The sequence below is a fragment of the Lepidochelys kempii genome, chromosome 1 (assembly GCF_965140285.1).
Source record: "Lepidochelys kempii isolate rLepKem1 chromosome 1, rLepKem1.hap1, whole genome shotgun sequence".
Lineage (NCBI taxonomy): Eukaryota > Metazoa > Chordata > Testudines > Cheloniidae > Lepidochelys > Lepidochelys kempii.
The window spans coordinates 198,150,483-198,163,672 of NC_136380.1; the positions used below are offsets into that span (position 1 = coordinate 198,150,483).

Consider the following 13,190-nt stretch of genomic DNA (forward strand, 5'->3'; position numbering starts at 1 on the left):
AAGTGTTATTGTGTCTCTGATTGGGTATTATTATATTCCTCAAAGGAGGATTCAGTTAAGCTGACTGGTAAGGTACAATTCTTTGTATTTATCAAAATGAAATTGCACTACCCCCAGAAAATCCATGTGTCAGACACATTGCTGCGATTAAGGAAAAATGGAGCAACTACTCAGGCTCAGATCCTTTTCTAGGGATTAGCAGCTGATGCTTCAAATCAACTTCTCCCATTTGATTATTAATCCCCATAAAATGCCATGCACCCTGACAATTGCTGCTTAAACATCAATATTTGTTTTGTTTCATATTTAAGGAACATCACATCTTTTAGGCATCAGAAAGGCAGTTTTATCTAAAGTATTAAGCAAAGGACTAAGCCAGGGATTCTTGAGTTCCAAACTTGGTTCCAAGCAATGATTAGGTAAGTCATTATCTTTCCAGCATCCACTCCTCTCTCTCCTCCCATCTGCAAAATAAGCATATTACTACTTACCTAGCTCACAGGGGAGTTTAAATGATCTAAATAATATTTAAGAGTACTCTGAAAGATAATACTTGATTATCTTCAAAGTAACCAGTTAAAGTCAGTCAACGTTTCTTAACTTGGTACAATACCCCTACTAGTTGAAAGACTTTAAGACAAGCACAGTAAGTAAGTTATCTGAAGGGCACTAGCAATTTAAGTTTCTAAATCAGCAACTGAGGAGCAGTCTGCAGACTGAGAGAATTAGTAGGCAAGACTCCCTTTTTTGCTGGATGTAAAAGCACACAGTTTAACTCAGACAATTCTTTAACAGTAGAAATGCCTGACCTACCATTTTCAGGCAGGCTGGTGGAAAGCCCTGGTTCAGCAGGTGGTTCCAAACAATCCAACAAGCAATTCACTTTGTTGCGAAGTTCTATCAGCTCTCGACGGAGATATTTCACCTGATTGGATTCTAGAGGTCTTGGCTGCCCATTAACTATAAAATAGTAATTAAAGAAATGAACTCTGAGGGAACATAGTAACATTTGTGCAGGCACAGGTTAAACAACTTTCTTACACAGTAGTATTCCTAGATGTCAAGCATAAAGAAGAACCTCTCTCTCTCTCTTTTGTGGAGGGAGTTTAAAAATCAAGTGTATTGTAGGCACTGTAGGTATTTGTACAGTCATTTTTCAGAGTAGCAGCCATGTTAGTCTGTATTCGCAAAAAGAAAAGGAGTACTTGTGGCACCTCAGAGACTAACAAATTTGTTAGTCTCTGAGGTGCCACAAGTACTCCTTTTCTTTGTACAGTCATTGTAGATCAGGAGTGAAAACAGACTATAATCTCACACGGGTCCAAAATGCACATTTACCACAACCCAATTTGGCACCTTATTGCATATTACCAGAGCTGCATGGAGAAGTTTGCATGCACCAGTCTGCAATATGCTTAGGTCAACCAAGAATTCATTCTTTTTCAGTTATCAAATTTTTTCTGATCTTTCAGTTGCAGCAATTTAAGTGTTAATTGTAAACAGCAGGTAAAAAAATGTTTAGTCATGTTTAAGTTGACAGTGTCCCTTAAGAGAGTCAGGAACAGTTTACAAAATACAAACTAACATATTCTAATGTCTGTGCAAAAAAGGCTGTGATAAGAACCTACATGTAAGAAATGGTTTGCTTAAACAATCTTTAAAATGTACTTTTTGAACAAAAAAATTTTCCACCACAACTCTCTCATGTTTTTCTGTCCACTTAGTGTATGTCTACACACGGATAAAAAAGCCGTGGTCAGCTGACTTGGGCTCACGTTCTGAGGCTGAACAATTGCTGCATACACGTTCAGACTCGGGCTGAAGCCCAAGCCCTAAAACTCTGTGAGGGTGAAGGGTCCCAGAGCTCAGGCTCCAGTCCGAGCCCAAACTCCATGAGCTCGAGTCAGCCAATCCAGGCCAGCCATGGCTGTCCCACAGGTCTTTTATCCCTGTGTCGATATACCCTCTGGATTCAAACTCTTTTCATATGCTTGCAGTCCCACAGTTTTTCCTCTTAATTTAAGCCTGAGGCATCGCTAGAGAAGGCCTATTAACAGTGGAAGCAGAGAGAAGGTCTATATGCACTGCCAGCACCAGAGTGGCTGCCCTCTGTGCTCAATTCATTTCCCACTGTACTTCCCGAGTGTGTGTGCATGGTACAATACAATTATCACAAATCAAAATGGAAAACATTTCCCCTCTTTCTGCTCCACAATAAAATTAACAAAAGGACAGAATGCACAAAGCCAGTGCCACAGTAGTGCTCAAGGACTCATTACGTCTCTTGACAGAGGATGCTAATTGCTGTATGAGTACTATATATCAAGCCTACTAGTTGCTTGAACAGTGGCCATTGGCTGAAAAACAGCTCCTTAAAAGGACACAGTCAACTTGAAATCTATTCAGTTTTTTAAACAAGAAAATGAGCTAAGAACCTTCTGATTTATACCTGTCTGAAGCCCCCTTTTTGTAGTTTTATAACCACATTTTATTGTTTCTAATGCTTCTCTCCTACATTGCTGTCTAGAAGACCCACACAAACCAAGGAAAGTGAATGGCTGTATGGGGAAAACAATGAAATTCCCTAAACACAATGCTCTCCCAAATGAATTAAATAAAGCTGCAAAAATATTTCTCCTTCTAATCTGTAGTTTCTGTAAGCTTAGATGTCTCTTATAACAACAGGGAAAGCTATTTCAGGCAGCAAGGTAATTTTTAAATGTATGGCATCCTTTTAATTATAAACAGCCTTCATGGAAGGAAATGTCACCAGCATACAGAGAGCCTATTGCCTGAATTAAAAGAAATAAAGAAGATCCCCAAAACATCTGTACTTACCAAACAATGTCAGTTTAAGTATCCTACTGCACTGAATTGCGAAGGAAAGATCTGAGCTATCAAAAATTGTTATAAGATCTCCATCTGTAAAGAATTTAAAAATAGTTAATATTGAACAGTAACACAAAAAGTCCCAATGCCCATCTATAATTCAAATGCCCATTTAAAGTAAGATGTTTGCTTTCTAGAAACTAATCATAACTTGTTAAACTTCGTTTTAAAGCAACTAGAAAAAAATTTTACATGTTACATTACAATTTACATATACAATGGTACATGACAAATACAATTATGGGCTAATGTAAAATGCACAGAGTTAAGAACGCTTTTTTTTTTTTTTTTAAAATAACCCCATCCTTTCTTAAGTCTTAATGACATGACCAAAGGTAATTTATAATTTGCTATTTAAATCAGATTAGGAAAGATATTCCTTCCACCAAATTATGAGAGAGATATTAATCAGAGAGAGCATTTTAGAAGTCACTAAGGTAAGTTCGGTGGTATTTTTTTTAACCACTCTAACTTTAATATGCTTGATAGTGACAACTTCTAGAGTGGATTATTCCACAAACAAGGATATTCAAGTGTGCTTTGTTTATTCCATAAACAAAGGAGTTTTAGAGGAACCATATAAGGAAGTTTTCAACAAGATATGCAAGAAGGAAAAGGAAGAGAAATTGGCAGAATAACTCATTTAGATGGAACTCAGACACCATACTTTTGGAAGGACTTTAAATTCCACACACAATCAACCTACCCCTGTAAATGTCTGCACAAAGGGTGGATGAGTTAGGCCATGTCTACACTGCCACTTTACAGTGCTGCAACTTTCTTGCTCAGGGGTGTGAAAAAACATCCCCCTGAGCGCTGCAAGTTTCAGCGCTGTAAAGTGGCAGCGTAGACAGTGCCCCAGTGCTGGGAGCTGCTCCCCTCGTGGAAGTGGGGTTTTTTTATAGTGCTGGGGGAGCTCTCTCCCAGCGCTGCTGCCGCGACTACACAGCCACATTAAATCACTGCTGCGGCACCGCTCTAACTTTGCTAGTGAAGACATTCCAATAGAGGCTCTAGTGATTCACTCCCACCAGTTAGAATTACTACATGTCCATTTCAAATGGCTCAGAACAGTGCTCCGGAACTTCATTAGTTGACACAGGTCTATCATGATTGTTTTCTGGAGCAGAAAATCCTTAATCTCAATAACCAGGGACTGTGTAAACCAAACCCAATTCTGTTTATTGCAAAAACAAAATGTCATAAGTGAAAAAATGAGTCAAGAAGCCAGAATCAGATAGGTGTAAATAATCCAAGAAACTGCAATCTGAGTATCAGAGTGTGAAGCTGATCAACACAGAGTAGCATCATTAACAGAAGGCACTTCAGTGACTTTCAAAAAGCTAAGAATCCAGTACCTGAGGAAATGCATGGTTAACATTCCAGGCATCTCTACAACAAAAGTAGTGGGAAGATTTGAAAGGGTCAAGGCACTTAGAACAGCGGTTCTCAAAATGTGGGTCAGGACCCTAAAGTGGGTCGCAAACCTGTTTTTATGGGATCACCAAGGCCGGCATTAGATTTGCTGGGGCTTGGGCTCTACCCAAGGTGGTGAGGCTCAGGCTTTAGCGCTCCCCGCACTTGGGGTCATGTAGTAATTTTTGTAGTCAAAAGGGGGGGTCACGGTGCAATGAAGTTTGAGAATCCCTGACTTAGAATAACATTTCTGACATCTCTAAACCCAGAAGTTTGGTGTAAAACCTTAGCTCCCAATTATTTATTTCAACATGGAGGATCTGAACATGTCTCCTGTTAAAGACAGATGTTGTGAGTTTGTACCTCTTCATTTGCCTTCACAACTACAAGGATAATCCTAAGCAGATCTCAAACTTTTAGGACAACGTTATGAAATGCTGAGTGCTTTCAACTCTTCTAATAGCCAAAGGATGCAAGGACACAAAACCTCAGATTAAGCCCTTAATGATTATAATTTGCCCCAAGACAATCACGTCAGTAGCTTCTTCCACTCACAGATGAGTCATGAGAGATACTTCTCCCTGTCAGATAACTAATCCAATGCTCACAGCAAGCAATGATATATGTATGATATATGAAACCAAATAAAAAGAGCAGTAACATTTTAAATAGACCTCAGATTATTCAACAAAAACAGTAAAACTTCCAAGGTAAGTGTGCATTCCCGGCTTTCTGGAAGGAAGGGAATAACTTGTAATTATAAACTGCTTTTCATCCAAAGATCTGGAAGTGCTTTACAAGTACTTTAAGCCTCAGACGATCTCTGTTTACAGATGGGGAAACTGAGGTACTGAGAAACTAAGTGACGTATTCAGGGTTATATTGTAAGAGAAAGCAGGGAACAGAATGCAGTCCTGACTCCTAAATCCCCTGTCCTAATCATGCTTCCTCCCGAAAGAACTCATTTGGAGGCCACGCTAAAAATTCAGATAGCTTTCAGCACAAATACTGGTAATGGCCAACAATTAAGGGTGAAAATAATAACCATCTTAAATTTAATTAACGTTTAGATATATATTCTGAGTAAAGATTGATTGCAGGCTGATAAGCTTGAAAACTGGAAGTTTGATGATTTAAATATTCTAGCTGCGCCATCTTCTTACAAAAAATCATGCTGAAGTATTAACTAGTGTCATAGAATCATAAAAACATAGGGCTGGAAGGAAGGGACCTCGACAGGTGATCAAACCCAGCCCCCTATGCTGAGGCAGGACCAAGAAAGCGATCCCTGATAAATGTTTTTCCAATCTGTTCTTAAAACCCTCCAATGATGGGGTTCCACAACCTCCCTTGGAATCCTACTAGAGAACCTACCATTATAGTTAGAAAGATTTTCCGAATACCTAATCTAAATCTCCTTTGCTGCAGATTAAGCCCATTAAGTTGTGTTCTACTTACAGCATATATGGAGAACAATTGATCACTGTCATCTGCAGAACAGCCCTTAACATACTTGAAAATTTATCAGGTCCCCCCTCAGTCTTCTCTTCTCAAGACTAAACATCCCTAGGTCCATCTTTCCCCATAGGTCAGGTTTTCTATACCTTTTAGCATTTTTGTTGCTCTCCTCTGGACTCTCCGAGTTTATCCACATCCTTCCTAAAGTGTGGTGACCAGAATTGGACACACTACTCCAGCTGGGGCCTCAACCAACGACAGTAGAGTGGGACAATTACGTGCCGTGTCTTACATACAACATTCCTGTTAATACACCCCAGAATATTAGCCATTTCATCACATTGATGACTCATTCACTTTGCGATCAACTTTTACTCCCTGATCCTTTCCAACAGTACAACCTAGACAGATATTCCCCATTTCATAGTTCTGCGTTTTATTTCTTCTTTCCTAAGCATACTACTTTGCACTTGTCTTTACTGAATTTCATCTTGTTGATTTCAGACCAATTCTTCAATTTGTCAAGGTCATTTTGAATTCTAATCCTGTCCTCCAAAGTACTAGCAAGCCATCCCAGCTTGGTGTCATCAACAAACTTTATAAGCACACTCTCCATTCTGTTATCCAAGTCAAACATGAAAAAGTACCCGACCCACGACTGACCCCGTAGGACCCCACTAGATATGCACACCCAGTTTGACAGCAAGCCATTGATAATTACTCTAAATAAGTCTTTCAAGCAGTTGGACAGCCATTATAGAATGGATTCTGACTAACGGGGAGGAATTGGTTGCGAATCTGAAGGTGGAAGACAATCTGGTTAGAAGTGATTATGAAATGATAGAGTTCTTGCTTCCAAAGGAAAGGAAGGAGTGCACGCAGCAGAATAAGGACACACTTCACCTTTTTTTTTTAAGTCTGCTTTTTTAAAGTCTGTAAAATCTATTGTTCCACAATTACTTCTAGCCAGATTGCCTTCCACCTTAAGATTCGCAATTCCTCCCTCCTAGTCAGATTCAAGCCTATAGCAATGGCTGTCTCCTTAATTACTTCTTCCACTTTCTTAAACAAGAAGTTATCCCCACTACATTCTGAGAATTTATTGGAAATTTTATTTTGCCATATGTAACAAAATATAAGATTATGGCCTTTTTAGCTTTCAGATGTGTTACCACTTTCTAAAAAAAAGTGATTGAATATCAGATCGCTTTGTTTTGATATTTTCCCCAAATGGTTAACTTTTTAAAGTTACCCTATATTTTGCCTCCAAAGGCTCTTGTTCTGATTTCCCAGTTCAGGAGCAGCCCCCCCCGCATTGCAGTTCCTCCAGCAGCATCAGTTTGGCACCGCCACCATCGGGCAGCAGTGCTTGCTACCGAAGATCTTAATATTCTACCACTGCCCCAAAGACACCAGACCTATTTCTGGAAGGATGTAAGGGACGCTCTATCAGACCCAAAAACACAGCGTGTCACTGGGTATGTCCGGAGGGAACTAGGGGCTACCTTCTGATGTCATGAGAAGATTCACAGCTGGTCATGAGTTCGCAGTCCTAGAAAATATGCAGTAAGTCTCCCTAGAACTGGTCATTTTCCTCTACTCCCATTGTCTGATTATTTGCACGGTGTCCAAGGGCACCACCCTCTGTGGCCCTCTCTTCTGATGTGCCCAGGAAGATCCCTGAACGGTCCATTTCTGTATCATCTCCACTTTTCCAAAATCCTTTTTAAAATGTGGAAAGCAGAACGGTAGGTAGGATTCCAACATCTGTCTCACCAATGCTATAGAGAGGTAAAATCACCTCCCTATTCCTAGTCATTACCTCTCCTGATTATTTATCCATTAGCCCTTTTTGCCAAACACTGGGAGCTCACATTCGGTTGCTTGTCCTCTATGAACCCTAAATCTTTTTCAGTCACTGCTTTCCAGGATACAATATCCCATTCTGTAGGTATGGCCTGCATTCCTTGTTCCTAGATATATAACTTTGTATTTGGCTGCAATAAAAAAGCATTGTTTGAATGGGATAGTTTACCCTGCAATCCAGATTGCTCTGTATGACTGCCCTCTCATCATTATTTATCACTCTAGTCTTTAACATGCAAGTTTTATCAGCAATGATTTCACATTTATTCCCACATCATTATGAAAAAAATGCCAAGTTGTGCCTACCACCAATCCCAACAGGTCGTCACTAGAAGCAACCCAACTCAATGATATTTCCCCATTGACAATTACATTTTTATCTCTGTCAGCCAGTTCTTAATCTATTTGACATGTGCTTTAATATTATATATAGTAAATTTTTAATCATACTGTTGTGTGACAGTTGTGTGTTTCACTGATAAAGGTCATCTCAAAGAATAAAATCAGGTTTCTTTGACCAGACTTATATTCCATAAAACCATGCGGACTACCATTAATCGTATCCTTTGATTCTTTATCAGCTGAATCCCAGATCAGTTTTTCCATTATTTTGCCCAACGCTGAGCTCAGGCTAGCCACCCTATAGTTACCTGGGTCATCCTGCTTGCCCTTTCTTAATACTGGTATAACATTAGCACTCTTCCAGTCTTCTTCAATTTCTACAGTATTACAAGATTTATTAAAAATTATCAGCAGGCCAGAGATGATCTCAGCAAACTCTTTTAGTACTCTCATGGGTACATGTTATCCAGGCCTAGTGATTTAACAATGTTTATCACTAGTAGATATTATCTAACATCCTCCTAAATTACTATTGGACTGGAAAGTATATCATCCTTATTAATATGAGTATATCATCCTGTTTCTTTCCAAATTCAGAACAAAAATATTTATCAATACTTCTTTTTCTGCAAATAATTTTACCCTCTATCTAGTAACGGACCTATACAATAGCCAGAATTTCTTTGGTCCTAGTATACTTAAACACGTCTCTATTGTCCTTAGTTCTGCCAAGCATGGCTTGTCCCTTAATGTCTTTAGCTTCCCTTATTAACCTTCTCCACTTCATAAATTCTAATTTATACGGATTGCTATTTCCAATTTCTGCCTTAACTTCACCACTGAATCTAGATGGGATTTTTGCCAAAGTTATACTCTTTCTTGTGAAATTGTGGAATTTTGCCCATCTAATAAACTCTTGTTTAAAAACACCCAGTTTTCATTCACATTTTTCTATCTAAATTTTTCCTCCCAGTCAATTTCTCTCATAATTTTCCTCATCTTTGGGAAATTAGCCTTTTTGAGGTACCAAGTTTATCTGTTACTGATTGGGACTGTCATCTGCCCATACTGAATGTGATCAGGTCACGATCACTGTACCCACCAACTTCCACTTATCTATCATGAGGCGGCAACTCTATTTTGGAGATGTTGGGTACAATACTTTTTGTGTTAGACAACCATCTATAATTTTTAGAAATTCATGTTTTACTGCTGACTTCATGAGATCTCCACCATATGCCTCTGTTACAGGCTATACTGGTCATTTAAGCACAGAGAGGGCCAGAGAACCCTGTTTCAGGAAGGCCGGAACAAAAAAAAAAAAGAAGCCTAGAAGTGGCCAAACACAGAGCAAGAAAAAGGAAGCGATCCCAAGGGGATTAACATGTAGGGAAAATCCAGGCTCTCTTTAAGGGCCTGGGACAAGCAGCCCTACAGTGTAGGGTGCAGCAGGGCTTCTGTCTCTCTCAGCCAACTGAGATGAACAGGGAAGGAGGGCTGAGGACTCCTGATCCCAGATGAGAGAGATCCCAGTCCTTTAGTCTGGCCCCAAAAAGAGAGAGATAAACTCCTGATCCAAGGAATGAACTCTAACCCAGTCAAAGAAAGGAGAAACTGTTTAATTAGCTAACCCAATCCAGGAGTGCAATGGATTCCTGATCCAAGGAGGAAAAGCATTTTTCTCCTAAACATGCTCTGAGATAGAGCTGTGGATTCCTGAGGCAAGGGGGAAGAGGCTACTTTAGTTGTACCCAGCTCCCAGAGGAGGGTAATACGCTACTATACTAACAGCAGGGATCTGAAATGTACACCACCCGGGGCGAAGGGCTGTAGACTCCTGGTTCCTGGAAAACAACTAATAGAGTTATTACCTGGCTAAGAAATCTACCTGAATACTCACACCAACCCCAGAGGGCCCTGAATGAAAAAGGTTGAGAGGGAAACTGAGGCAGGGCACCACTTCAGGCCATGTGGGGCATGCTGAAGGAGACCACTGTACTACAGTATCCCAAGCTGAAGTCCCCCCATTACAGCGCAATTTTACTTTCCCTCCATTAGGGCAGATACTTGAGTAGTAACTCACTCTGTTCTCTGGTTTGACTCAGTCATCTGTAACTTGACCCCCACTGGTATCCCCTCCTGGGCTTTGTTTGTTAGCACACTGATCCATATGAATGCAACATCATATGGTTCTGGGTTATCAGTAACTAGCAACCCATGTGTCAAGGTTTCTTCCCCACTCTGAACTCTAGGGTACAGATGTGGGGACCTGCATGAAAAACCCCCTAAGCTTATTTTTACCAGCTTAGGTTAAAACTTCCCCAAGGTACAAACTATTTTACCTTTTGTCCCTGGACTTTATTGCTGCCACCACCAAGCGTCTAACAAAATATAACCGGGAAAGAGCCCGCTTGGAAACATCTTTACCCACAAAATCCCCCCACGCCCTACACCCCCTTTCCTGGGGAAGGCTTGATAAAAATCATCACCAATTTGCATTGGTGAACACAGACCCAAACCCTTGGATCTTAAGAACAAGGAAAAAGCAATCAGGTTCTTAAAAGAAAAATTTTAATTGAAGAAAAAGTAAAAGAATCACCTCTGTAAAATCAGGATGGTAAATACCTTACAGGGTAATCAGATTCAAAACAGAGAATCCCTCTAAGCTAAACCTTAAGTTACAAAAAGGCATAAAAACAGGAATCTACATTCCATTCAGCACAACTTATTTTATCAGCCATTTAAACAAAACAGAACCTAACGCATATCCAACTAGACTGCTTATTAACCCTTTACAGGAGTTCTGACCTGCATTCCTGCTCTGGTCCCGGCAAAAGACACACACAGACAGAGAGAACCCTTTGTTCCCCCCCACGCTCTCCAGCTTTGAAAGTATCTTGTCTCCTCATTGGTCATTTTGGTCAGGTGCCAGCGAGGTTATCTTTAGCTTCTTAACCCTTTACAGGTGAAAGGGTTTTTCCTCTGGCCAGGAGGGATTTAAAGGTGGTTAGCCTTCCCTTTATATTTATGACACCATGTTATTTTGCAAACACAAAATAATAAAATGAAAAACTCACCCACACAGCTGGCTGCAGCAAGTTGGGCATAGCTCCCCGCTCCAGGCTTCATGACCTAGCACACAGGGTCACAGCATTACTCACTCAAATTTGGCCCAGTTGTCCCTCTGTCATGGCAGAGGGGCAACCGGCCCAAACCGGAGTGGTGCTGCAACCCCATGTGGAAGGTGATACCCAGAGCAGGAAGCCTGGCCCAGCCCCTCAGGACAAGAGTCACCTCTGCCGAATGAGCGCAGGGGGCTTGCTCGGCAATCCCGCATCCCTCACAGTGGCAGGACCCCAACCCTTCCCACACCCACAGGGATAAAATGCATAAAACAAAACACTAAATTCACAAAAAATAAAGTGAAAAATTATTAAAAATTCCTATCAATTTTAAAACAGGAAATGGTGTCTTTAAGAGCAACAGCCCAGTATTTATTAATCAGGAAGTGGGAAGGGCTATTATGATTCATTAATTGGGGAGCGTGGGAGAAGAGTTTATTAGTGGCTGAGAGAAGAAAAGCCTTTTCCCATGAGCAAAGCAGGATGTGCTGTTATCCATTTTTACTTGGGTTCCCTTCCCATCCCCCTTTTTTTTTTTGTAGTTTGTGGCCATGACAGTATGTATAAATCCTGAAGGATCTCTGACCCCCACCCCACTAAATCAAGGTGGCACAATTACTGTCCCTGTTGGTTCAACATCTCAAAAAGGGATTATAAAATTTAGGAAGTGTATACCGTGGAGAAAAAAAAAAAAAAAAACAGAAGACTTTTCAAAATGGAATTTACATGTTAAAGTATTTCCCCTAAATATAATATCCCCACCTTCACTTAGACCCCTTTACAAATGGTTCTAGCCTAAATTAAGAACAACTCTTTTATTGCATGGTGCTGTTATCACATTATTGGAAACTGCAATTATCTTCAGAGGAGTAATTTAGCAACATAAACATCTCCACAACTAATTCACTGGCAAAAGGTACCTGCGAGTAAGGGTTCATCTCAAAACACAATATTAAAAGTAAGTTTACAATCAATCCTGCACTCAAGAACAGTGCTATCCAGTTGGTTACCTCCGCTCCCTCCCAAATACACAGGATTTCTTCGATATTGAAGTGTCAGATTCATTTTTGAGGCTATATTTGTTGAGCATCAATCTATGAGATTTTTCTGTGGATACATTAAGATATACTGTAATTGTGTAACCTCTTTTCCCATGGAATCCAACCACCATGTTCAATGGTTCAATCACTGCTGATGAGGAAGCACTTAGGAAGAAATGAATTCCTCTTAAGTTTTTCCTCTGGAATTGTCAAGAGGATTTCCTTGTGTTTTATAGGACGTGGCCCCTCTTCCTGTGGGGAATTCATGTTTAGCTAATTCTCCAGAATTCTAATATATAAAAGGTGTTTGCATGGTGACCAAGGTAGAAGATGCCATTTTCAAAACTGTTGAAACTGTTTTTGAAGGGCCATAAGGTTTTCTTCCAACAAAAGGCAGCTGCCACAGAGAAATCAAAAGTGATCCCTACACAAAAGACCAGACTGAGTTAAGGTTGATTACCTCTCTAATTATCCGCAGCTGTGTGATAACAGGAAAAAGTATCAGACCACAGATACTATGCTAATGTCAACATCTTACTGTGACAAAGGAGAGACTACAGGAGGTTGGAGCCATGAATCTTTTTGTAACCTCCCTCTAATCTGTCAAATACATGAGGAGATGTGTAGTACAGTCTCAACAGAAACAGCTTTTATAGACTGGCATAATCTCATAATATAAATAGTTTATATATCCCAAGAACGGAAATATCCAGAAGTAATTTTCAAAAGGTGAGTTTTATGACAGTTTGCAGTCTCACATAAATTGTATCTAATCAATACCAAGAAAACCATACCTTCATCTTTATACTTTATTGTGACTTCATCATTGCTCAGAAGTTTTCCTCTGAAAACTCTCTGCATCATCAGCACTAGCTCATCATAGGTGATGTCCTCATTATGAATAGGAATTCTCCTAATATCCTCCCCCAGCTGAGCTTTAATAATCAGCTTCCCACTTAAATCCAGCTGTCCGTTCATGGTGGACTCCAGATCTCCTATAGACCTGTTAACAAAAAACATTTACACAACATCTTTTAGAAGATTATTTGTTTCACAA

The 13,190-nt window shown here is 40.0% G+C and overlaps 1 protein-coding gene across 9 annotated transcripts in view; it reads right to left on the minus strand.

Moving 5' to 3' along the window:
• The window catches only part of TFG (trafficking from ER to golgi regulator), a 33,439-nt gene that overhangs the window by 14,191 nt on the left and 6,058 nt on the right, over window positions 1-13,190 (minus strand). For all 9 annotated transcript variants that reach the window (XM_073307436.2, XM_073307494.2, XM_073307474.2 and 6 more), the window contains 3 exons: window positions 12,928-13,136; window positions 2,839-2,922; window positions 814-960 (listed from right to left, as the gene is read on the minus strand). In XM_073307436.2, the coding sequence (XP_073163537.2) occupies window positions 814-960; window positions 2,839-2,922; window positions 12,928-13,111 (415 nt within the window). In that variant the 5' untranslated portion in view covers window positions 13,112-13,136. The remainder of the gene's footprint in view (window positions 1-813; window positions 961-2,838; window positions 2,923-12,927; window positions 13,137-13,190) is intronic.